This window comes from Magallana gigas, chromosome 3 (genome assembly GCF_963853765.1).
Source record: "Magallana gigas chromosome 3, xbMagGiga1.1, whole genome shotgun sequence".
Taxonomy (NCBI): Eukaryota; Metazoa; Mollusca; class Bivalvia; order Ostreida; family Ostreidae; genus Magallana; species Magallana gigas.
In genome coordinates, this window is record NC_088855.1 from 60,321,908 (window position 1) to 60,346,753 (window position 24,846).

At 34.8% G+C, this 24,846-nt stretch overlaps 2 protein-coding genes and 1 long non-coding RNA gene across 4 annotated transcripts; 1 reads left to right on the forward strand and 2 right to left on the reverse strand.

Moving 5' to 3' along the window:
- Positions 1-3,078: 3,078 nt before the first annotated feature.
- Positions 3,079-6,581, forward strand: LOC117690859 (putative nuclease HARBI1). Its single transcript, XM_066080680.1, has 4 exons — positions 3,079-3,466; positions 5,105-5,442; positions 5,568-5,825; positions 6,290-6,581. Exons 1-4 carry the CDS (start codon positions 3,251-3,253, stop codon positions 6,510-6,512), a joined length of 1,035 nt encoding a protein of 344 aa, XP_065936752.1. The 5' UTR covers positions 3,079-3,250; the 3' UTR covers positions 6,513-6,581.
- On the reverse strand, positions 5,032-6,218 carry LOC117690860 (uncharacterized). Its single transcript, XR_010712516.1, has 3 exons — positions 5,912-6,218; positions 5,621-5,808; positions 5,032-5,437 (listed from the first exon to the last, which is right to left on the reverse strand). It is a non-coding gene; the product is annotated as an uncharacterized lncRNA (long non-coding RNA).
- Positions 6,582-7,986: 1,405 nt separating the features above from the next.
- On the reverse strand, positions 7,987-11,441 carry LOC117685280 (uncharacterized). Of its 2 annotated transcripts, XM_066080682.1 has the most exons (5): positions 11,073-11,441; positions 10,242-10,411; positions 9,246-9,378; positions 8,743-8,808; positions 7,987-8,072 (listed from the first exon to the last, which is right to left on the reverse strand). In XM_066080682.1, exons 2-5 carry the CDS (start codon positions 10,344-10,346, stop codon positions 8,038-8,040), a joined length of 339 nt encoding a protein of 112 aa, XP_065936754.1. In that variant the 5' UTR covers positions 10,347-10,411; positions 11,073-11,441; the 3' UTR covers positions 7,987-8,037. The 2 variants fall into 2 exon arrangements, with proteins under 2 accessions (XP_065936754.1, XP_065936755.1); XM_066080683.1 differs by having other exon boundaries at positions 8,049-8,808; positions 11,073-11,440.
- Between the last annotated feature and the right edge of the window lie 13,405 nt (positions 11,442-24,846).

Here is a 24,846-nt window from a genome sequence, read left to right on the forward strand (position 1 = left end):
AATGCAGGTGGTGGACGAGGTAACGCAGGGGAAAAGCCGGGTCCCAGACCCAATAAGTTTGGTTCAGGTCAGTTCCAAAGGGGTAAGCATGTCTCGCCATCAGAGCAAAGTAAAACATGTAACAAGTGTAACCGGGTAGGACATATTGCGCCAAATTGTCCTTTGCGTAGTACATATCAGTCGAAACCTTCTTTTAATCAAAACCAAGGGAATCAAAAGTCGAAAGAGCGGTTTGGTTTGTGTCTTGATGAAAATATGATAGTTTCTGATCAGGGTGATGGTGTTCATGAGGATAAGATGGTTGTTAAGTTGTCTGGCGTATCAGCTACTGATGAGTCTAGTCTTGAAACATGTTGTGAATCGGGTCTAGATTTGGTAAGTGGGGAAGTTGGTGAAAAAGTGGTCTCAGTTTTGAGGGACACTGGATGTTCCACTGTGTTTGTTAATAGTAAGTTGGTTTCAGATGATGAAAAAACGGGGAGAACAAAAGTAATCACTTTGGCCGATGGTACAAGGAGAACTTGCAGTGAGGCGATAGTAAGTGTGAAAACGCCATACATTTCAGGTAAGGTGCACGCGCTATGTCTTGACTCACCTTTTGCTGATGTAATTATTGGCAACAATGGAAGCATTGTAGTACCGAAAGAGGCAGCACCTTTGTCCATGATTGAGACTGCAGAAACAGTGGATGAAGAAGAATGTGGAGTTGTTCAAACTAGATCAGAGACAAGGAAACAGGAGGATGCAAAGAAACCAAAGTTGGATGATTTGAAAGAAGAGGACACAGAACACGAACTATGTGGTGTAATAGAGAGAAATTGATCGAGCATCAGAAAACTGACGACAGCTTGAAATCGGTGTTAGAGATGGCCCAAAATGGTCCACATGAAGGAAAGTCTTATTTCATCTTGAAAAATGATTTACTGTATAGAGTTTTTGACTCAGACTCTGGCGAAAAGGTATTCCAGATTGTTGCTCCAAAGAAACTGCGCAGTAGTATTATGTCATTAGCTCACGACACGCCACTGGCTGGACATCTTGGAAACAAGAAAACAAGAGAAAGAATTATGAGAAACTTCTTTTGGCCAGGTATGTATATAGATATATCTCGGTATTGTAAGTCATGCTGTATTTGTCAAAAGGGGACGCAAAAAGGAAGAACGCCAAAAGCGAAACTGGTGCAAATTCCAAAGATCGACGTTCCATTTTCCAGAGTAGCGATTGATTTTGTCGGCCCATTACCGATGACAGAAAAGAAAAACAGGTAAATTCTGGTATGTATGGATTATGCCACTCGATTTCCAGAGGCTTTTCCGATGAAAAATCAAGACGCAGAAAGTGTGGCAAATGCGCTGATAGAAATGTTCTCAAGGGTAGGTTTTCCTAAAGAAATTTTATCAGATCAGGGAACAAATTTTATGTCATCTCTCATATCAGAACTGTGCAAAATGCTCAAGGTCCGTAAGCTGTCAACTACCCCTTATCATCCCCAAGCAAACGGGCTAGTAGAACGATTTAATGGGACTCTTAAACAGATGTTGAAAGCATATGCAGTTGTAGAGCCATTAAAATGGGATGTTCATTTACCATATGTACTTTTTGCCTATAGAGAGGTCCCGAATTAAACAACAGGTTTTACTCCATTTGAACTTCTTTATGCCAGACATGTCAGAGGCCCCCTGGACATCTTAAAGGAGCAGTGGGAAGAACCAACCGAGGAACAAACGTCAGTTTTAAGTTACCTGATGGAAACCAGAGAACGGATGGAGACAGTACGTAAAATGGTTACAGATATGGAATCTCTAGCAAAGAAGAATCAGAAAAGATACTATGATAAAAACGCCAGAAACAGAAATTTTGAAGTAGGTCAAAAAGTCTTAGTTTTGTTGCCTACAAGCACTTCGAAACTATTGGCGCAGTGGAAAGGTCCGTATGAGGTGACACAAAAAGTAAGTCCTGTTGATTTCAAAGTGAGGTTGTCCAAAAGCAAAGAGACTGTTTACCATGTGGATATGCTGAAGGAATGGTTCGAGAGAGAGCCGGAGGAAAAAAGTAAGTCTGAAATTATGGCATGTTTGAATGTTATTTCTAGTTTAGCCAATGACGACGTTCAGATAGCAGACGACGTGGTGTCAGATAGAGTTCCGACCCTACGACAGACAGAATCAGCAACTGACGTACAGTATTCAACAAACCTGACTGCAGAGCAAATGGATCGGATTCAGAGGTTAGTTGAAGAATTTGGTGATATTTTTACAGATGTCCCGAAGAGAACGAATTTGATGAAACATTCATTGAAAACTTCTACGGAGGTGCCAATTCAGATGAAACCATATCCGATTCCCTATGCATTACAAGACAAAGTGAAGCGTGAGCTACAGCAAATGATGGACCTTGGTATCATTGAGGAAACGGACAGTCCGTATTCAGCACCAGTTGTCCTCATAAAGAAGAAAGACAACTCGCTGAGATTCTTCGTTGACTTCCGGGAGTTGAATAAGATTACGGTATTTGATCCTAGACCAATGCCTAGAATAGATGCTATTTTGAATAAGATCAGCAAAGCTAAATTCATCAGCAAATTAGACCTCACAAAAGGATATTGGCAAGTACCATTAGACGATGACGCTAAGCGTAAAAGTGCATTTGTAACTCCATTTGGACATTTCAGTTTTACAGTTATGCCATTCGGGATGGTGAACGCACCGGCTACTTTTGTTAGACTGGTAAGCAAAGTTCTTACAGGGCTGGAGGATTTCACGGAGGCATTCATTGATGATATGGGTATCTATAGCAACACCTTGGAAGACCATCTTGAACATCTGAGAACAGTGTTTGAAGCCTTGAGAAAAGCAAACTTAGCAGCTCGACCGGCAAAATGTGAGTTTGGTTTTAATGAACTTTGTTTTCTTGGTCATACCATAGGGAGTGGGAAAATAAAACCGATGATGTCGAAAGTAGAAGCCATACAAAACTTTCCGATTCCAACTACAAAGAAAAAGGTAAAGTCTTTTCTAGGTATGATTGGGTTCTACCGGAAATTTATTCCAAACTTTGCCACAGTAGCACTTCCGCTTACAGACCAGTACCCAAATTTACTAAAGTTCGTAGACGTAGACGTAGACGTAACCTTAGACGTAGCGTACGTTTACGTCTAAAACGGTATTCACAAAATGACGTTGACGTAAAATTACGTCATAATCGGACGTAAATCTACGTCTGCTCTATAGGTACGCGTATCTTATCAAACATGGCGGCGATTTTGTTTACACTTGCGAGAGAGAAGAGTCTGAGACGTCAGAGAGTTTTCCGGGACCGGACTGACCCCTTAGATGTCTTCTGCGACCGAGAACTGATTTGCCGTTATCGATTCCCGAGGTGGACCATCGTTGATTTCATTCAGCAGGTGGACAGAAGACTTTCACGACCTACTAACAGGTCTCATCCTTTGCCTGTTTCATCTATGGTAAGTAATTTCGCTGATATTGAACCCGATGTATTTCTAGTTGCAGTATAATTTTCACCCAAGCATTTCACCCCCCCCCCCCCAAAAAAAAAATCCGAATATATACATTCATCACCATGATATTGATATGATAAAACACAATGTTAAACATGCTGTCTGGTTGATTAATTACTGACAAACAATGATTAGTGTCTTGTACAATTATCAATCATGACCCTTCTTCATCCAACAATTTACCAGGAATCCCAAGCATTTCACCCCCCCCCCCCCTTTTACAAAAAATCCGATATATATAAATAATCATCAGAATGACATTTATGTGATAAAACACAATCTTGATGTTACACACACTTTTACTGATGAACAATGATCAGTGTCTTTTATGAATACCCATTATAACCCCCCCCCCTTTTGGGCATCAATTTTTTCACAACAGTATGCACAGACCCTCAAACGGAGGGATATTCTTGTTTTACGGGTGAAACTGTGTTAGGGGTTTTGAAACCTATTTTAAAAATATTATTTGAGATATTTCACATTAATTTTTCAACGAGAATATATTTGCAGATAAAGGATATTGGATGAATATATGAAATTTCATTGTTATTATCTGTAACATGTTGTAATGCATTATTATAGACGACAAGGTTCAGTATAAAGGGGTACACAGTAGTTCCACATACGTGAACTTATTAACAGTTCACAGTTTTACTTCCTAACTTTTAGCGATATGCGTGAAGTCTTGAATACTTCTATCTGGACAATGTTGTGTAATTACATATAACAGGTATATTCAGTCCAACCTGAGCATATGCGACTGCACACAAATGACAATGAAATTCCACCTACACGTATAATTCTTTCATTTATAAACACGCAGAAAATTAATTTATAATAAGATGTTTGTTATTTGGACCACAATGCAAAATTCAGGACTTTTGATAATTGTTATTCCTTTGTGTCCTCATTAAAATTACACGGGGTATAGAAATTTACAGTACAAGAGGCCCATGGGCCACATCGCTCACCTGAGCAACACTAGGCAGGATAAAATCGGCTTCGTTGAGTCACAATACAAAATATCTGGACGTGGTATAATACATGTAGATTCTATACAAAAAAATCTGTTTCCCCCTGGATATTCTTATATTTACCAGTATAATCAAGTCCCTTTTCTAACACGATTTTATAGTCGTGTCACATTCAGCATACATGTACATCAAATTCTGAACCCAATAATCATTCAGGGGCCAAAGTTTAAACAACTTTAAAATATATAAAAATGCTATATAAATAAATAAAAGCATATATAATAACATTTCAGTTTTTGTGAATAATTAATTTGTTTTCCTTTGTACAACTGAATCCCCTTTGTGGCCCCACACTACTCCTAAAGATTGTGATTTGAACAAATTTGAATCTACACTATCTAATATTCTTTCACAAAATTTACAGCTTTTCTAGGCAACTCTTTTTTAAGAAAAAGATTTAAAGATAATCATTAATTGTCCAAACAACTATTCTATTGTAGACATTCTGTACCAAAGAAAATTCAAAAACATGTATCTATATTCATTGAAACTTTAATTTAAATTTGAATAAGCAATAACATTAACACACGAGAATTAATTTTTACAGGTTTTGGCAACTCTTCGAGTTCTGTCCAAAGGAGACTTTCAGTCTGAGGCTGCTGACATACATGGTATTTCTCAACCCTCATTCAGCAGAATGTTTATGGGAGTCGTTGATGCCCTGAATGCCAGCCTTGACAACATCATTTTTCCGATGGGGCAAGAGGAAATTCTTCGGACAAAGGAGGACTTTTTGAGGGTGGCAAACTTCCCCAACGTAGTTGGTGCCATTGATGGAACTCTGATTCCAATCATGGGAATGACTGGAGACGATGAGCATGTTTTTGTGTGCAGGAAAGGGTTTCATGCCATAAACATGCAGGGAATCGTGACCGCTGACCTGAGGTAAATAAAAAATTCTATTTTTAAGTGGACAATCAGTGAAATTACTATGTTGGGTCTATAAAACTATCAACATTTTTTTAATTGTTTCCTTATGACTGCATTTATATACCAACATCTCATTTCAGATTTACTAACATCGTTTGCAAGTATGGGGGTGCCACACATGATGCATACATACTTGCAAACTCGAGCATTCCCGAGATAATGGACCAGCTGCCAGGTGGAGGATGGCTTTTAGGGGACAGTGGCTACCCCCTTCGTCCATGGCTAATGACTCCTTTCCTCACGCCCCAAGCAGGACAACAGGAGAAGTACAATGCCAGTCACATCAAGACAAGAAACTGCGTTGAGAGGGCTTTTGGTGTCCTTAAGTCCAGATTTCGGCAAGTATAAAAAAAATAGATTTCATTCAAATATTAGACTTGCAGAACAGACTCCAAACATAAAGCATATAAGCAAAATTTCTTACCTGGGTAACACTTCTCTTTTATCTTCTCTTTATTTCTTTAATTTAACTTTTTCCCGAGACTGCACTTCCAATGGGACAACATCGCTCCCCCATCTGATAATGAGCTTACAATACAGAAAAGGAGAATTAGATACAGAACACCCAAATCATAAAATTATTTCAAATTCATTTTTTTATAAAATTATTTTTAAAACATCACTAACCCATTTACAAATGGGCCATACAAATAGTTGCAAAAACATGCAAAATTCTTTGAAAAAATACAAAATAATGTTTGGGGCTTGACAATGCATAAATTTATACTTTCCAACAAACGCATGACTAGGTGACGGATCATAATTCATATCCATGTTATTCAACAATAATATTCTGTTACAGATGTCTGCACAAAACAGGTGGAGCTTTGGCCTACACCCCTTCAAAATGTGTAAGGATCATCGAATGTTGCTGCCGCCTCCATAACAGGGCCATCGAAGACCGCATTCCAGCACCAGCAACAGGACAAGTACCCATCTTCTCCGATAATGACACTTTCAATGCTGAAACTATTGTCAATGCAAACGCAGTTAACACCAGAAACATCATTGTTAGAAGATTTTAATTATTTAGTGGAATTGTCTGTTTATTTGATATATTTGCCTGTCCAATAGTTAATAATTTTTGATAAGTAATGTGCAACACCCTGTTAAATGTAGTTTGATATTTTAATTATTCAAATAAGTGATAATTTTTTTTCTGCTTACAGGTCATTATTTTTGAATTGTACAAATGTTAGTACGTTAAATGTGTTCTAAGATTGATGTTTTCCAATTTGTTATCTAAAAAATCATGTTCTACATTGTCAACTCAATTATGGTAAACGATTTGGTTATTGTTTTAGATTTGTTTTATTTGATATTTTTAAAGAGAGATATCATTTAAAGCTGCCATCTTACTGTAGAATTGTAATATTCCATTTTTGAATCCTCCATCTAACTGGAACACATACAAAGAAACATTTTTTTGTTAATCCACAGTGTCATTTTCAATTTTTTTTTTTGTAAATCAAAAAATTAATACTGTTCAACACATCACGATAATGCCAGAGTATGACTTACTGTACTTTTTAATTTACATTTTATATGCATGTATTATTGTTAAAGTTGTCTTCAGATGGTACTCTTAAAATACATTTATGAAATATATATTGAGTCCCTTGAAATTTAGCATGTGTTTATTTGTTATTTGATAAATTTAAAAATGATAAAGTCTATTTTCCAAGACAATTCATTCATGTACTTAATGTTTTCACATTCTTTAAAATATAAACAAAAATATTGTAGTCCATATGGTGGATAATTATAATAAAATTTAATATAACCAGCAAATTAAAAATGCTGCTTCCATACAAGTAATTGTAATTGTAATAATGGTCAGAAAAGGCAGAAAAAGATATCTGTGAGCTTAATTTTCACTAGTAATACCCCGCTCTGATGTGAATATGCAAAATGAGCAAAGTTGACAGAAAGCTGATTGGTACAAAAATAAATCCTAACTTCTGGCATGCCTAAACAAATAGTGTGATACAATTTCAAGCATCTGTGATGAATAGTTGCTGAAAAACTGTGACAGAAATTACCGTTACTGACAGACAGATGAACAAAAGGACAGTCATGAGACAGACAGACACACAAGGGTAAAACAGTATAACCCCTTCTCCTTTGGAGCGGAGGTATAAAAAACATTGGTCTCACAGAGGGTGGAAGTTTCAAGCAAGTTTAAATGAAATTACTAATTAAAACTCAGACAAAAGATTACAAACAGATTGAACATTTGAAGAAGAAAACAAAGCATAAAAGTTCTTCAAAATCTCGAGCCTCTCTTTTTCAATTTCCAGTCTCTGCTTTTTGATTGAAAGCAACTCCTCCTCAATTTCAATGAGGCGCCGAGATCCGTAGCTGTACTCATTAAATGTCTGAGCTTTCCGCTTTCCTTATAAACGGAAAATAAATCTTATCTCGATATAGAGTAATGCCAGAACATTTTTTTTTATCTTTTAAAAATCTTAATATAAACTAGAAATTTTTCACATATGTAAGGCAAAATAGAATTGTGTTTCTGTTTTGTGTTTTTCTTGTTTTCATACCTTAAGAAGTAGACGGTTCTGACAAAGAAGATTCTTCTGTGAAGTTAAAGGAAATTTTAAAGAAAACTAGCAAGAGGTACCTTGAGTTTGCAAACTTACAAATGATACACCCCGTTAAGAAAATATCATAATTCAAGTAAATTAAGAAATAAACATCATTGAGAAAAGTTCATTGATGATTTTTTCACATTGCTGTATATTACTTATATTAACATTTGAGAATGGCAAATCCATCAGAATCATTAACATAATGATGATCTTACATTTTCAATATTGCAACCATCATGTGCGTGCAATACATGCAATCATTGACATGATAACACAGACCGGGAACACAGGGAAAGACAGACGGACAAGGAGATTCCTATTTAACCCCCCCCCCCCCCAATCTTTGTTTGCAAGGGGTATAATCATATTGGCAGTGTGTATAATTATATCAATCTGATTAAAATCAGATCTGCGATCCTCTTCGACTAATTCGATGTTGCCACACAAGAGATCTTTGTGTAGCGACATTGAATTTGTTGGAGCGGATCGCAGATCTGATTTTAATCAGATTGATAATTATATTTGCTTAAACTAACAATTATAAGCATTTTGATAAATTTTGCACTTTTCTTGGGCAGAATGATAAATTTCAGTTAAATACCAGTATTTCAAAATGTTGAATTGTTTAAAGAATACTAAACATAGGATATATACTAACCTTCAGATTGAGAGACAACTGGCACATCACTATTAGTGTCTAGATTTTCAAGTTCTTCAGCTGGAACTAAAACAAATGTTGTTCTTTATTTATTTATTTAGTCATACTTTTAACCAGAAGCCTCTTGGTTACATTTATTGATATTTTTTTATTTACAATGCAGAAAAAAGACAATAAACCCAACCTTTGCAGTTAATGAACATAGCCATGCAAAGCTCTTTGATGGATAAAACCTTGAATACTCTAAGTCTTGAAAGAAGTAATAAGTTGTTTTTCTCCTTCATTATAAATCACTTACTCTTATGTTATAATAATGCAACTCCATATCTTAGAAGACTGATCATGTAGAACAGACAGACAAAGAGATGAACAGAGTGCTTCCAAAAAGACCCCCCCCCCCTTCCTAAAACTTCATATGTGGGGGTAAAACTACTGTAACTATTCATAGTGATAAACCAACATGATCAATGATAGCGAAGTATCATGGCAACTTATAATCTTACCCTCAGTGACAATAAATGGCTGTATCTCAAGGCAACTTGGTTTTTGGGACATCTGAGGGGAAGACCTGACTTCACTGGTGTCCACCCCATCCTCAATTCCAGATATGGCTGACTGAGGAATCAACTGCAATATCTAAAATTTTCATGGAGTTAAACGTACATATTTCCTTACTATAGTCTGACAATTTACAATTCATTCCATAAAGAAAAAGGAGTTAAAAATAAAGCATCTTGTCAGAAGCATTTGAAAAAAAATCATTTTCATTTCATCTTCATTTTCTTGTAAAGCAAATGATTCATAATTAATAACAATTTTATAAACAATATCATTTAGATTTAAATTGGATTGATGTTGGAGACAAAACAAGGGAGAAATAAAACAGCATGCAAACATAACACTTATATTAGTTGATACTAGAACTTGGAGACCTACCTTAAAACACTACTTGAAAACATATGCAGTAGTGATGGGATTTGAACCCATTATCTCCTAAGTCAATTATATACATTTAGGGTACATAAAAGGACAGACAAGGACTTACACAGAACAACATATGTTCACGAAAGATTGTCAGTGAAGCATCAATACTGGTTAGTTCATACTTACCCACAATGATCTGTCTTTTCGGACATTTACAAATTTCAGGCATTCATTCACTAAATGACAGAACCTTAGCATGTAGCTAAATATTAATTTTATATCATATTGTCAATTATACCCCCAAAACAATACCATTTGGGCTTTTGTAATTGCTAAATCAATGGACCAGTACACACAAATTGACACAATAACAGCTTGTCTTTGTATGTTACACCATGGATATCTTCAACTTGAAGTTTATCATTTCATTGTTACGGACCTACCTTAATTTCCTTGTAAGGATCACATGTAACAAATTAACATATGAATACAACAGTATGAAATACTTCTTGAAGGTTTGGATTGCCTTTTAACACTGTAAAGATTGAAATAGAATAATGGCATGTTCAACAAACTTTCTCCTCCCAAGGCTTCAACATGGGGAGCTGTGAAGGCCCTCCTCCAGTTTGCGTCAAGTTTTTCCTCCGTTGAGCTTCCTTCTTCTTGACGGCAGACTGCATGTCTTGCCACTTTTTTTTTTACTTCCACTACCCCTCTTGTGCACTGCAGACTTACGGCGTTTACTCTACATATGTGCACAATTGCATATGAAAAGAGCACAAACACTCAGTGTACTTGTACAGGTATTTAGATTAGAAGGTGTTAAAGTATCATGGTAATAAGTATCAATTGAAATTTCTAAACTCGAAAAATTAACAATAATCAGAGAGTAATGATAGCCATCAATCTCTACCTGCTTTTATTCTGACCAATACTTGTGAAGAGGAACATTTCTAACTGAAGACTGAAGAGCTACTTTCCCCAATTCACAACACAAATGCATGTAAATAGTCTACCAATTTTTAGCCACTTACAATAGGCTTGCAAATTAGAAATATCTACAGCTGATCTAAACATATGAACTTCATGATTTCATAATTATAATGTAATATGTGTGTGACCACTGTCATTTTCTTTCTATGAAACCTATAATTATTCAGAAATACAATGTGTTCTGTATATGTGTTTATTGTCAGCTGATATTCTGAATTGTGATTACAATAACTGTTAAATTCAAGAATCCGCAATGCACAAATCCATAAAACACTCAATGATAAATAATTATTAATGAAAAATCCATAAATGATGGACTAACACATTACTACATAAACAGTAAAATGGTATTTTTGATCTAGATAGACTGATAGTGATTTTCTTCATGATCTCCGATTATAAAATCGACCTACTTCTCTGTCACCGACTCCCAAGCCATTGTCTTCATGTTGTTAGTCAGACACGGTGAGAACTTTCCATACAAAACCTTGTAGCTAGTTCCCACCGCGTCCACTAATACTTCCACCTCCACATCGCTAAAATTTGCCTTTCTCTGCTTCTTCGCGTCCATCTTTCTTTAGTTTTAAACCGGCAGACGATAAACAAAAAAATTCGCGCACTTCTATGAAGTGAAACTAATTATTGCGCATGCGTACGAATAAATCGTACACCTAAGAATTCGTAACCTACGTCTACGTCTAAGAGTAGCTTAGTAAATACCATTTTACGTATTCGTAACTTCAATCTTACGTCATTCGTAACTTCTACGTCTACGGCTACGAACTTTAGTAAATATGGGTACTGACGAGAAAGAGAACGCCCAACAAGATCAAATGGACAGACGACCTTGATCACTCCTTCAAAGAGTTGAAAGGTAAGTTACTATCAGAACCAGTTCTTCGAAGTCCAGACTTTAGCAGATCATTTATTTTGCGCACAGATGCAAGCGCACACGGTGCAGGCGCAGTACTAGAGCAAGAGTTTGAAGATGGTAAGCATCCAATTTGTTTTTAAGCAAAAAGTTCAGTCCTGCTGAGAGAAATTATGCTGTGGTAGAAAAAGAGTGCCTAGCTATTGTGTGGGCGGTTCAGAGTCTCAGGGTGTATTTAGAAGGTAAACCATTTGAAATTGAGACTGACCATGCACCATTGCAGTGGTTACAGAGGTCAAATCTATCTAATCAAAGATTGTTACGATGGAGTCTTCTTTTGCAGGAGTTTGTGTTCTCGATTAGGTATATTCATGGTACACAGAATTCAGTTGCAGACTCTTTGTCAAGAATGTGTTCGGATGATGCGATTGACTAATTATATGCTATAGCTTTGTGTCTGGATAAATATGGATTTATATAATGCATTTGTATATAGTTTGCGTTTGTTTATTTTCAATTTTAGTTTGTTGGTTTGGGTGGACTAAATGTTGTTTAGTCTTATAAGAGGGAGGTATGTAACAAACTAAAATTCGTTGTGTATAATTATAATTCCCCTTGGTTCACCCTTCCGGTTTATCTTTTGGAGAGCCCCTTGTTTTAATACTTTGACCCTTGGTTACCGTGGTAACATATCAATCCTGTGGGGAGCCCCTCGTTGATACCTTAAATAGTTGGCAAAAGTATGCACGGGTTGTACCCGGGAACATCAGCCGATAGACGTGGTCGTCATCCCGTCTAGTGCTCAGGGGCCTGTTTAAGAAAAACACCAGGTATTTAAACAAACCATTTTTGTACGTTTTAACCACACGTGTTTGAATAGGTTTTCGGTAGTATGTTTTTCTTTTTGTTTATTTTATCAGGGTCTTTTCTGCCTTGTTTTGCTGTAAATTTCCCCGTCCCTACAGAACGTCAATACCTGTCAGGGAAGGAGGGTTCTTGGGTGCTGAAATATTTCCGGCTCCTGTATTTATGAGTAGCCGTTTCCATTTTCATGGGATAATTTATAGAGACCGCTGTTCTACAGTGAGTGAGTGAACTACGGCGGCCCTTTCGACACATCTCTAAAACTACTTATGAATTTATACCTGAGGGTGATCCTCGCAGTTTTACCAATTTATAATCGTCAATGCAGATACGTGCTTTAACTTAACATTGTGAAAGTTTGATATTTATATAATTTGTGTCATTTAAAAACTTATATTCTGTTTATTGAGTTTATTGAAAGAAACCTCCAATCAGCGTGGACGAGGCCATGGGTTATTTACATTTCCAAGGAAAACTTTCGTCTAATGAAGCCTCGATAGACCCGTGCAGTATGTGAACTTTCTACATGTACTTCAACTTAGTTCTGGTGGTTGCCGATATACTTAAACCTGACTGTAACCACGTGTTCACCTGAAGGTTCTTCAACACCACCGGAACCGGGCTGACTAAATAGACTTGTTCCTTCATTTCATTATTTAATTTGTATATTTTTTTTGTTTGGTTTTTCTCGTTGAATTTTCTGTTTAATTTTATTTTATTTTGTTATTAAATATTTTGTTAAAAATTTCATACTTGTTCTGTTGATTTATGTAAGTTCATCAGGATGCATAATCACACATCCTCACATTGTCATTCTATTGCAATGTTCGGCTTCTTCTTCATTATTATGATTATGTCCATTTTGACATTTGTAGATTTGCCTTAAAATGAAATTACATGAACCCCCCAAAAAAAATCAGAATCAAAGAGACCAATTATGCATTTACAAACGGCTAAACGAACGAGCGAATTATTATCCAGACACTTGATTCTGCTAAAAACCTTCTCTCTCTCTCTCTCTCTCTCTCTCTCTCTCTCTCTCTCTCTCTCCAATATATTAGCAAATCAGGTTTCATTACAAACTTGTTACTAACCAATTCTGAGAATGAAGGGTTTATTCATCAGTTTCATCGAATTGTATGCCAAACATACATTTACATTTAAATCTGGCAAGGTTTCACATTTACACCAGTGTCATAACTAAAAACCATTGTTCAGTTCAGTTTATAAAATCTGAAAAAACCCCAAAGTCATAAAAGATATAATCACTTGTAAAGAACGATGAAAAGGTCGTTCTACTTGCCGGATACTAATACCCGGTGCGAATCCTATCTACATGCAAAGTTTTAAAATGACAATGTCGCGATCAATGACCAAATAAAGGCGTTTGATATTAAATAAAAATCTCTCGATTCAATGCTTAACATTACGTCCATACGTAAAAATTTACAACTACACCTAAAACACCACAAAATACACAAACAAAATGCCATTTTTGACATACCAAATAAGTATTTCCTCTATTAATGGAACGTTTGTTACACATATAGCACACACGATGATGAAACCGAAGCCTGCGGGGCAGTTGTAGACAACCGAATTATTCAGCTATTTCTTTAAAATTACTAGTCAGGCACAGAAAAGATATGTTAAAAGAGATACAATTCAGTCCAAAATTGTTAATGCTTTTTACAAATAAATGGTATATCAACGGATGGACACCAACACGTCATCATTTTATGCCACAGTTTTTTTGGAAAATAAGAAAACAATCTTTGCATCTGTTGAAATTTTAAGAATTTATAGATGAAATAGGTGAATAAAGATGGTATCAACGGCTTGATTTCCACTAAAACGTTTTACGATTATCTTTACACTGGGTGCTTTGTTTCAAACTTTATATCTCAACACAGCTGAAGCTTTGGGTTTTGGTAATTGAAAGGTCAGTCTTCAAACAACACCAACTTTCTTTCGTATTTTCGATTTACAAACTTGTTGTCATTTTTTAAAAATACTTTTACATAGCAGTGTCATATATAAATATATCTAAAAGCTAAGACACCTTAGCCCATTTAAAGTTTTATCAATTTTGTGAAATATGTTGTTATAGTATTACTAAACAATTTTTGGTTTTAAAATTTTTTGTTAGAACATGTAAAAACTATGAAATATATGTACATTTGTTAGTTTAAGATATGTTTATCTTTAAAAAGCATGTTGATGTGTTTAAAATCCTTTTCAGATTCGAGCACAGACATATAATGTTCTGTAAGTATAGCCGTATGCATTACTATACATGTACCCCCATGTATTTATGAGAAATATTAAGTATGCTGTGACCTAGGTGTCTTATATCGGCTAAGGTGCCTTTTAAGGCGGGTTGACGATCCTCGTGTATTAAGAAACCATCGGCCAATAAGTCTGTCTACCTACTTAATCAGGCAAATCAGTGATAAACCCTCTTCGTTGCAAGTAAAATGAAGAAAATTTAATCTTAACTTCTGAAGAATAAGTATCCTTTGCAAAGAGGTTTAAGTTTTTACAAGATAACATTTTCTTTTGCAAAAACACAGTATAATCTAAGTGGTAGACATCTGACAATATTTTACTTAAAATATTTTTCATTCCTTATTTTATTTTAAAATCCTTAATAGAAATATTTTTCAGTTGCGCCTGGTTTGTTTAATAAAAACAAAACCACTGTAAAATTTCAAACATCATTGTTAATGCCATATAAGGAATTATATTTCTCTGAACACAAAGAAATTGCATTTCTCAGAATTGAGTAGATGTATTTCAAAATTACCCAAAGAGAGAGAGAGAGAGAGAGAGAGAGAGAGAGAGAGAGAAAGAGAGAGAGAGAGACTATGTTTGCGAATTTCTGAATATTGAAAGAGTCTTTTATTCTGGGTTTTTTTCAATTTCATTGACATTGTGATTTAAAATCACAATGTCAAAGAGGAATACAATTTCTTTTTTCGCTAAGGCTACTAAGATTTTGAAAATAGATTGCATGTATCACAGAGTGTATCTAGGGTAAAGTCTTACAGGTATTAGCCCTTTTAACAGCTTTAAATAGGGAAACTGATCCTTCATACAACCAATAGTTTTCGAATTTCTTTGACAAAGCCCGTATTATGTTTTGTTCACATAAAATGTACTAAAAAAAACTATATCTTTAATAAATGACAATCAAGATAAACTATGGATATCGTGAGACTCAGCTTTCAGTGATACCCATATTACCATTTTCAGTTTGAAATGTCTTAAAAGTCCTAGTACGTCCACGAACATGTGTTTTTATAGCACTCTTAACAAAAGTAATATGAGACTCGTAAATATACATATTTTCGAATGATCTTGATTTTCACCTTTTAAGTTATTTTGATCGCCGAAGGTAGACCCGTCTATCCCATGTAGTCAACTGTCTCTTTGACATATGGTAAACAAGTTGTAAGCGTTTTTCAAGAACCTAAGAAACTCCAGAGCCAATGACTGCTGGAATGGGACATCGGACCCTTTCGGTATGAATGATTGGTGGATCCTCAAAGTAAATTTAGCAAATGAGTGAATGTTCCAAGTCTCTATCTGGATTGTCAAGGCCCATTGAAAAATCTAGACTCCATTGCGTATATACAACACTTTAATTATTTTCAGTACAGTGAATATCTTATAAACAATACAAGGATGTTTTTTGTCCTCGAAAATATTTGACACATCTTGTAAACATCATGGAACCCTCTTACTTAGGCATATACTCTTAATTTCACTCATTATCAATTGCAGTAATTAGTGCAAATCCATTTATACATTCTAACGCGTACTGACAGTCAATCGTATAAGAAAACAATTCTTCCAACATTGAGCAGAACAATATAAGGATAATAATACTGAACATTGAGGAGGATAACAATCATAGTTGCAATTATGATAATAAATGTAGGCTAACATATTTTTGAGTTTTTCCAATACAAATTTTACGACATTGGGATTCACTATCACATATCGAACCGAACCATCTGTTCTCTGTTGTACGTTGGACGTAAAAAAAATCCACTGATTTTGTTTTTTTCAATAATTCGGGTTATGAGTCTTCCTTGTGTTGCTGACGGGCCTTTTGGGCCAATTGTGCACGATTTTTCTTCATTGGGCCAGGAAATTCCGTGCAGACCGTCTTTCCCTTAGCCAGATTAACTTGATGGACGCGATCTAGAATAGAGTTACTGTCCTTTAGACAGGCAAATTGAAAAAAAAATAGCTTATGCTGCCGACTCTTTTTATCTGTTGTCTGGATTCCTTGGAAATTTTAATAAGGAAAGAGTCGAACTCTGCTTTCTTCATCTGATGATCAATCAATCTTTCCTTCTGTCTCGAATAAATCAGAAGTGAGAAAAGAACAAGATATATTGCATGATCAATATGTACTGATTCCCGCTGATAAGACAAGTAACAACATTGTCTTTGTTTGTAAGGCACAGTATATCAACTGATATAAATTTGCAAAGAACTAGGTCTCAATTCTACACATGGTAAACCTACTTACACCCATAGCAGCCTTTCCAAGCAGGATATACTTCAAAATCATAAATCGGTTTTTAATATCTTTAATATTCCCTATAAACAAAAGGATTTTGATTTACCTTATTTGTACTGGATTCCAAAGTCTCACAAAAGTCCTAACAGAGATAGCAGGTTACATTAAATGTTTTACTAAACCTTTCTGTTTACTTTTTACTAAATTTCTTATAGCAGTGAAGGAATAACTTCAAGAAAACTGTGCAACAACATCCTCTAGAAGCGGCATGAATCAGATGTGGATGCTAAAAATATCTAAAGAATTATTAGAAATGCGAATATCACATAACCTTACCAAAATCAATAACATCAAAACGTATGATTTTCAACGCTTTATACATTAATTACACATGACGAATTAAAATCTAGGCTTTTTGATATCATCGACAGATGTTTCTTCAACTAAAAGTCGTAAAAATGCCTACCTTGTGATTGGAAATCTCAAAAAAAATTGTTAAAACTATTCTTATTGCACACACAAGTACTCTGAAGTTGACATTAAAAAGATGCTTGAGTTTCTTATAGACAACATCTATGTAGTTTTTGAAAATTAAGTCTTCCATCGATCTGTTGGAATTCCATAGGGACCAATTATGCCACATTGTTGGCAGACCTATTTTTGTATTTTTATGATGCAGAATTTATTCAAAAACTTGTACGTGAAAAACAAAATCATTGGCTTTGGCCTTCAACTCAACATTTAGGTATATCGACTACGTATTATCAGTTATTAATTTTTATTTTCATACTTACGTCCACTCGATATATCCCAGTGAACTTGAATTTGAATTTGTATTTGAATTTGTTTTATAGATTGACATTTTTCTTTTCAATAAGGCCTGGTCGAGTACCTCCAAAGGGTTTTGCATTTTATATCTCGGAGCAGGTAAAACGACCTAAAAACTGATCGACGAATTTCTTATAAAATTTGTTTTGTGGAAGATCTGAAAGTTTTATTGAAATATGCTTAAGCAGTTTTGAGAAAACGTGACGAAAAAATAGACGCGATATCGTTACGAGCAACGAGAAGTCTTCTGTTTGAATGCGTCTTAAAATAGTCTATGAGGATAATCGTTCTTTTGTATTATTTCTCAACACTTCTTCAAATATTTAACCCTCTTTAAGGATTTCAAAAGACATGTATTTGTAGTGGGAAAAATATGCGCTATTATTGTGATATTTGATAAAATTAAAACAAAATTAGTAAAATTCATCATTTTAAAGATAAAACGTAAATTAAAATGCAATTAAGGAAGAAAAACATTCAGCAATCAGAAATTGAAGCTGGGTCGCCAGGGTACAAGTGCACCACTCTAATTAATAAGCCACGTGACCTCTTGCTTTAGGGCTTTGAAGCCCAAATTCTCTATTTTTTGTTTCCTTCCGGTCACGATCGAATGTGACGGCGGACGTTCGGAAAAGCAATGGACATTGCGGCTAAAGACTATCTACCATTATTAAAAATTTGAAAGTTTTATATTTTACACTTTTTAGAGAGAAAAAAATGTAAACAAGCTACACATCAAATCTTTGATACATTAGAACCGGAAGTGACGTCCAATATAACGTGCAATTTTTTTTCACTTTTGTCTTTTGTCTTGAGTAAGATCCGAAACTTTATCGAAATCGGCAGAAGCGTTTATGAGATAATGTGACAGACAACAAAAATAATTAGATGCGATCTCGTTGCAGCAACGAGAGGTTGTCCGTTTTAATGCACCTTAAAATAGGCTTTTGAAATATTTGTTCTACAAATTCCATTTACTCCTTTCTAAGGGTTTTTTTATAGGCAAATTCACCCATTATTATTATTAGAGATCATTATTTTAAAGTATAAAACAGATATAAAATGTTAAAAGAAACAAATTTGTCCCAATTTTCAGTCATTTCGATCGACATATATAATATAAACTTGGTCCCATTCTTTCCCTGTTGATTAGGTTCGCCCGTACGTCTTGATATATGAAAAATATTCAATATCACTTTTCTAATCTGGTAAAACCTGACAAAAAATAACAAACAACTAGATGCTGTCATTAGACAGTAATACCCGCACCAAGTGTTTCCCCTATATAACACTGTTTTGTACCAGTTTAATTAAAAACTCCGGTAATACATTAAAAAATTATAATTTTCATAACTAAAGGATGAGATCCCTTCCCATATGAATATACACATGAGCAGCACTTTATGTGCAATTTGGGGTTGAACTGTTTGCAGTGAATTTTCAGTTAATTAATAATCTTAACATTTCATGTCATAGAAAGTATAACCAGAGACATAAATAACAGAGATGGGCAACTCCGCCATTAGCGTGTTTTGTTGTTGAAAAATGGTACGGGACCTTACTTTGAGAACTACATTTTAGTGAACTGAGATAATGATCTTAAACCAAAAGAATATTGTTTTAATGAAAAGTGTGCATAGGTTTTAGACATTTTAAAACAAAAAATTGAAAAGTTAAATTGATATATAGAAAATATTTTAGCCAGCTATAAATCATCGGCGAAATCTCGGACGACGGGTAGCCAACTGCCTCCTAAAACTCCTCTTTTAATATTGTTTATATGACATAAACTCATGAAAATATAATATTTTGAATGTTTTGGTAATAGGTTTGAGCTGTTTATATTTCGATATAATTGTTTATTAGAAAGATATACTGATTTAAACTGGGAACACTTTACAATAGGGACCGCGGGATTTCGCGAGATTTCGATCAGCCGACAATCTCTGTTATTTATGTCTCTGGTATAACGGTCTATATAATTATTACAAACAAAATTAAAAATTAAATTATGCCGCCTCCCCGTGGCGGTTGCCGGGTTTAGATTTGCTTCTGTGTGCATACATATGTATATCATAGTGTGCACATATTTAGAGAAAGGGTGGGAGTGAGGGGTCCAGACCCCCCCCCCCCCCCCCATGAAAATTCATTTATATCAATTGTAAAATTACCAAAAATACACCTTGGACCCCAATGCTCTTACAGACATGTAAACGCTCTAACCCACTGCGCTTCAATGTTAGGTAACATTATTTGGGGGGTAAATATTTAATTAATATTTAATATACCTTATTGTTTATCTCAATATACATCACAAAATGCAAGTGTCCTGCACCACCTTAAAGCTGTTATTAAAGCTTAAAGTGGATTTGAAGAATAGGTCATAAAAATGCATGTTACAAATAACTGATCTTTTTCTGAAGTTACGTACACAACACCTGTCTGCAGGTATCATTAGCGGGTACTAGTTTTACCCAGCTCTTCGATTAGATGGATTTGCGTGTATACATACATGTCTGTGTTTTCCATATGCAGAAAAGGATTAGTTAAGATCAGCTAAAGGAGTTCATTATTGTGTTTTAATTGGATTATCATTATGATGCTGACCAAAATAGGTAAGCAAAATACATGTAGTAGCAGTAGCACAATATAATGAGATGCCACATACATAAGTTCTACTTTCACTTTCCAAATGTGATCTCCCTTTGACAGCATACTGTATCATCATCTTTTAATATTTAAATAAGCTTATCATCGTTACATAACCTATCGCTTTGTAAAGTTTCTGTCATTTTAGTTGCAAAAGTTATTTTTTTCATTTGTCAGACCTGCACTATTGAGTTGACCCCATCTTGACCCTGTATAAACAATTTCTTATTAAATTTGTGTATTACATGTAAATAAGTGTACTAGACACTTAATTATCATTTTATATGAGTTATAATAGGAAGGAAGGAGTATTTCTTTCTTAATGTATTATAATGCATCAAATACAATGTAGGTCATGGCCTTATGGGACTAGCTGTTCTGACCCCATGAAACAGGAAAATACAAAATATCTTCTAATGTCATTATGATGCATCAAATGGTGTAAAGTACATTAATGACCCCAAGGTTTTGTCTTTAACTCGCTTTGCCCCAGTAAGTGCATAGGAGAGTTGATTAAAATCAACTCCCAATAAAGTATTTATCTTATTCATATGTTACAGTAGTGTTTGATCCATGTGGGTAATTACTAGCCTAATGATGTCACTGCTTTGTTTAGGAGACTTTACAATTGCCCCAATAGGCGAATACACATGCATATAACATTTTGTTTATAAATCTTAAAAATTGAATTAAGCAATTTCAAAATGTTAATGTGCATCAGGAGAGAAAAAGCAATCAAGAAATGATTTAAAATTTGCTACTGCACACATGTAAGAATGTATTAAGAAGACTGAATCTTAAGAACCAAGTTAGATTGGGGGGAGGGGGTGAATGTGAAGTATAAACATTTATAATTTGAATCATTTATTGTTATCAATTTTAACTTGTCAATGAATACTAGTTATTGGTCCCAATGTAGAAATATGACCTCTGATCATATCTCAATAGATCATTTGTCAATTATGCAAGGTGTAGTGTAATTTTTTGTTAAGAATAGCATTTTTTACCAGTTTAAAAATTTTTTTAGACACCCAAATTATATTTTGATTTAATAGATCATTCGACAATTAAGGGGGGGGGGCGGTTTATATTTGAGCTTGTTTGGGGGTGGGGGTTCCAAGTCATATATTTGACAACTTTTTAATGTAATTTAAAATAAGACTAAGCCATACTACAGTCATGAACATGAATAGTATAGAACAAAACAAGAACTAATACATGTATATATACATAGGAAGTATTACAAAACATAGATGATTGATCTATATCTGGGTTCTTAAATTGAACCATATATCATGTACATATTATATTATTGTTTCTCTGTTCAAGGCATTTCAGATGGTATGTAGGTCATGATCCTAAGTGTTCTTCCTGAAATTATCAACTACCATAAAAACCATTGAGATCCCCACCTTAATCCAAAGATATTATTCCTCCTTAGTTCATGGCGCATCAGATCATTATGGCACGTAAGTCTTGACCCTAACGGGTGTCAAAAAGGTGTGGGGTCTAACATTGAACCTTGTAGGAAGAATCGTGGACTCTATTTTAAATGGTAACTTGAAAACGGACAAAGATAATAATATAGGGTTTTCATAATCACATTTTGACTGTTACTGGCAATATATAGGGTTTATTAGATCTGACCCCTGGGGTCATCCCCACCCCCAGGAATTTGAAATTACCATATATCTCAGAAACTGTTATAATCATGACCCCTAAACCATATATATTTTTGTTTCTGATATCAAGGGGCATCAAATGTTATGTAGGTCATGGGCCCTGTGGGTGGTCCTGACCCCCTCAAACAGCAAGTCCCTTAATATCTTCAAAACAGTTGAGATCCCCACCCTGAAATCATATATATTCTTGTTCCTTGTGTCAAGGGGCATCAAACGGTATGGTGGTCATGACCCCCCTCGAACAGGATGTACACGAATATCTCGAAAACGGTTTAGATCCCCACCCCTAAACCATATATATTCTTGATCCTTAAAGGGCATCAAAAGATATGTAGGTAATGGGCCTCAAAGTTAAATTTAATTTTTCAAAACCGTAATGCACATCTACATTGATAGTTCCTATCATATCCCAAGATATGATGTGTCTATCCATTAAATCATAAAAGGATTTCTGGGATCTATGGGTTTTTTTGAGTGATAAACGTAAATTTTCTGCTACTATTTGACTCCCTGGATGAAATTTAAATTTTTTAAATCTTATTGCACATCTATAGGACAGCCCCAATTATATCCCAAGAGATGACGTAGCTACACCAAAAGTTGTAAGAGGAGTTCTGGGCACCATACTTTTTTTGCAAAAAAATGTCATTTTTTGTTGCCCAATGATCCCCTTAATTGAAAAAAAAATTCTGGAACCTGATCACACTTCAATATGACACCCCCAATCATATTCTAGAAGATCATTTGGCTACTGCCAAAAAAATTGACTTTTTTGAAACCAGTTTTTTTGTACAAAAAAAAACCCCGTCATTTTTTAGCAATTAATTGACCCCCAGGACAAAATTGAAAATTCCGAAACCTTATTGCGCATCTATAGGATACCCCAAAACATATTCCAAGAGATGATTTGTCTACTGGTGAAAATGTAGGAGGAGTTCGAGGAAGAAGGTTTTTTGTGAAAAAACGTCTTTTTTTTTCCAATTATTTGACCCCCAGGACTACCAGAGAATTTTTGAAACCTTTTTACAAAACAACATGACACCCCAAATCAAACTCTAAGAGTTCAGATTGCTGGTTTATAAGATGTAAGAGCAGTTTGAGAAAGTAAAACGTTTCAGACGGACGGACGGAACAGAGTAACAACAATATAATGTGGGTATAAAAAACAAAATGTGAAACGCTTGAAAAAAATTATTCACAAAAATACATGAAAAAGTAATATACTAACGAAAAAGGTGAATTTTCATAAAATGAACGATGCACTGTAGAAATAACATATCTTATCATTTTTAAAGAGATACCATCAGAATTGATAAAGAAATGGCAGAAAAAACTGAATGATCGTGAAATATGATACTGTTGAACAGCTCTGTTTAATACCTTTCATACTGTATAAGCCTTCAGATCCACATAGTTTTAAACTTACTCACTTTAGTAGAGCCAGTCAGTGACAACTGTTGTAAAAATGGCTGGAAACCTGGTTGAGAATATTAAAGAAAATTAATTTTATATAAGAGTTTGCACAAAACTCAGTCATTCGGTAATGCATTTTATTTTTTTGACTAAATTTTGGAAAAGTTTATGGGTCTGATAAGGTATCATATGAGATAGTTCGTAGGTCGAGAAAGACTAGTTCAGAGTCTTTCAAAGATGCAGCAAGATCTGACCAACCAGTTACTGTAACAAGCAAGGTAAATGTTTCAAAAGTCGGAGAAATAATTGAAAGTGATTGCAGATACACAATTCGTGATATTGCCTTAGTTGTTGGCACATTGCCATCGTCGGTGCATTTCATTTGAAAGCGTTTTGTAAAAGTACGAACAATTAGAAAGACAGATACCGCATATATTGGCAGATAACCAAATTCGGGTAAGATTATAAACCGCTAAGCAACTGCTAAAATATTTTCAGAAATTCAATCAAATAATCCAAGACGATTTGCAAACATATTTACAGGTGACAAAACATATGTACACTATCTCAAACTAACAGAACAACTGGAAACAAAATATGTCTAACTAAACATGGTAGAAGTCCCGTAGTTGCCAAATGAACACAAAGGGCATTCATTATTGTATATTTTTTTTCTCATGTGATGGAGTAGCCGTACAAATTCCAGTGCCGAAGTTAAAAGAGTTACAAGTCGGTATTACCGAGATATTTAACTTAATAAGAAACAAAGAAAAATTATCATAACGACACACTGTGTCCGGATTGTGGCATGTTCGTTTACTTCATGAAAATGCTCCATCAAATACATCTGAGATTGTGAACAATTTTGCAAGTCGGAGAAGATAACTCTCTTGCAACACCCACCATACTCTCTAGACCTAGCCAAAACTTAAAAAGTTCTTTAATGATTCTCGTTACAACAATCTTGCCTCAGCCATCAGTCAGCGCCTTAGAGATAAACCTAAATCAGCGTACCGTGATGTATTTCAGAAATTAATTCAGAGATTCAAATTATGTATTTCAAACCGAAGAAAATATTTTGAAGGGCCATAATGTTCATTTCACTATTTGAGTCGAATGCTTTTGAGATATCGTGCAATTAAAATTACATAACCAAAAAATCTCGTATATTGGAAGGAAGGGAAAAGGTACGGAAAGAATAATGTTTTCCGCTGATTTTGGAATACCTTCAGATTAAAATTGATAAAAAATAAAACAGTAATTAGAAGGTTTTATGAGGTAAACTAGAGACATCATAATGAGGAGAAAAAAAACGAAATGAATAATTCAAGTGAACAGTCAGAAAC

Bases quoted from the DNA above. Each gene is read 5' to 3' on its own strand.
- LOC117690859 (XM_066080680.1), top strand. From the start codon at position 3,251: ATGGCGGCGATTTTGTTTACACTTGCGAGAGAGAAGAGTCTGAGACGT. The intron at 3,467-5,104 runs GTAAGTAATTTC...TAATTTTTACAG, and splicing joins CTTTGCCTGTTTCATCTATG to GTTTTGGCAACTCTTCGAGT. The intron at 5,826-6,289 runs GCAAGTATAAAA...ATTCTGTTACAG, and splicing joins GTCCTTAAGTCCAGATTTCG to ATGTCTGCACAAAACAGGTG.
- LOC117685280 (XM_066080682.1), bottom strand. From the start codon at position 10,346: ATGCAGTCTGCCGTCAAGAAGAAGGAAGCTCAACGGAGGAAAAACTTG. The intron at 9,379-10,241 runs GTTTGTTGAACA...TGAAAATTTTAG, and splicing joins TGAAGCCTTGGGAGGAGAAA to ATATTGCAGTTGATTCCTCA. The intron at 8,073-8,742 runs GTTAGTATATAT...TTAACTTCACAG, and splicing joins AGTTGTCTCTCAATCTGAAG to AAGAATCTTCTTTGTCAGAA.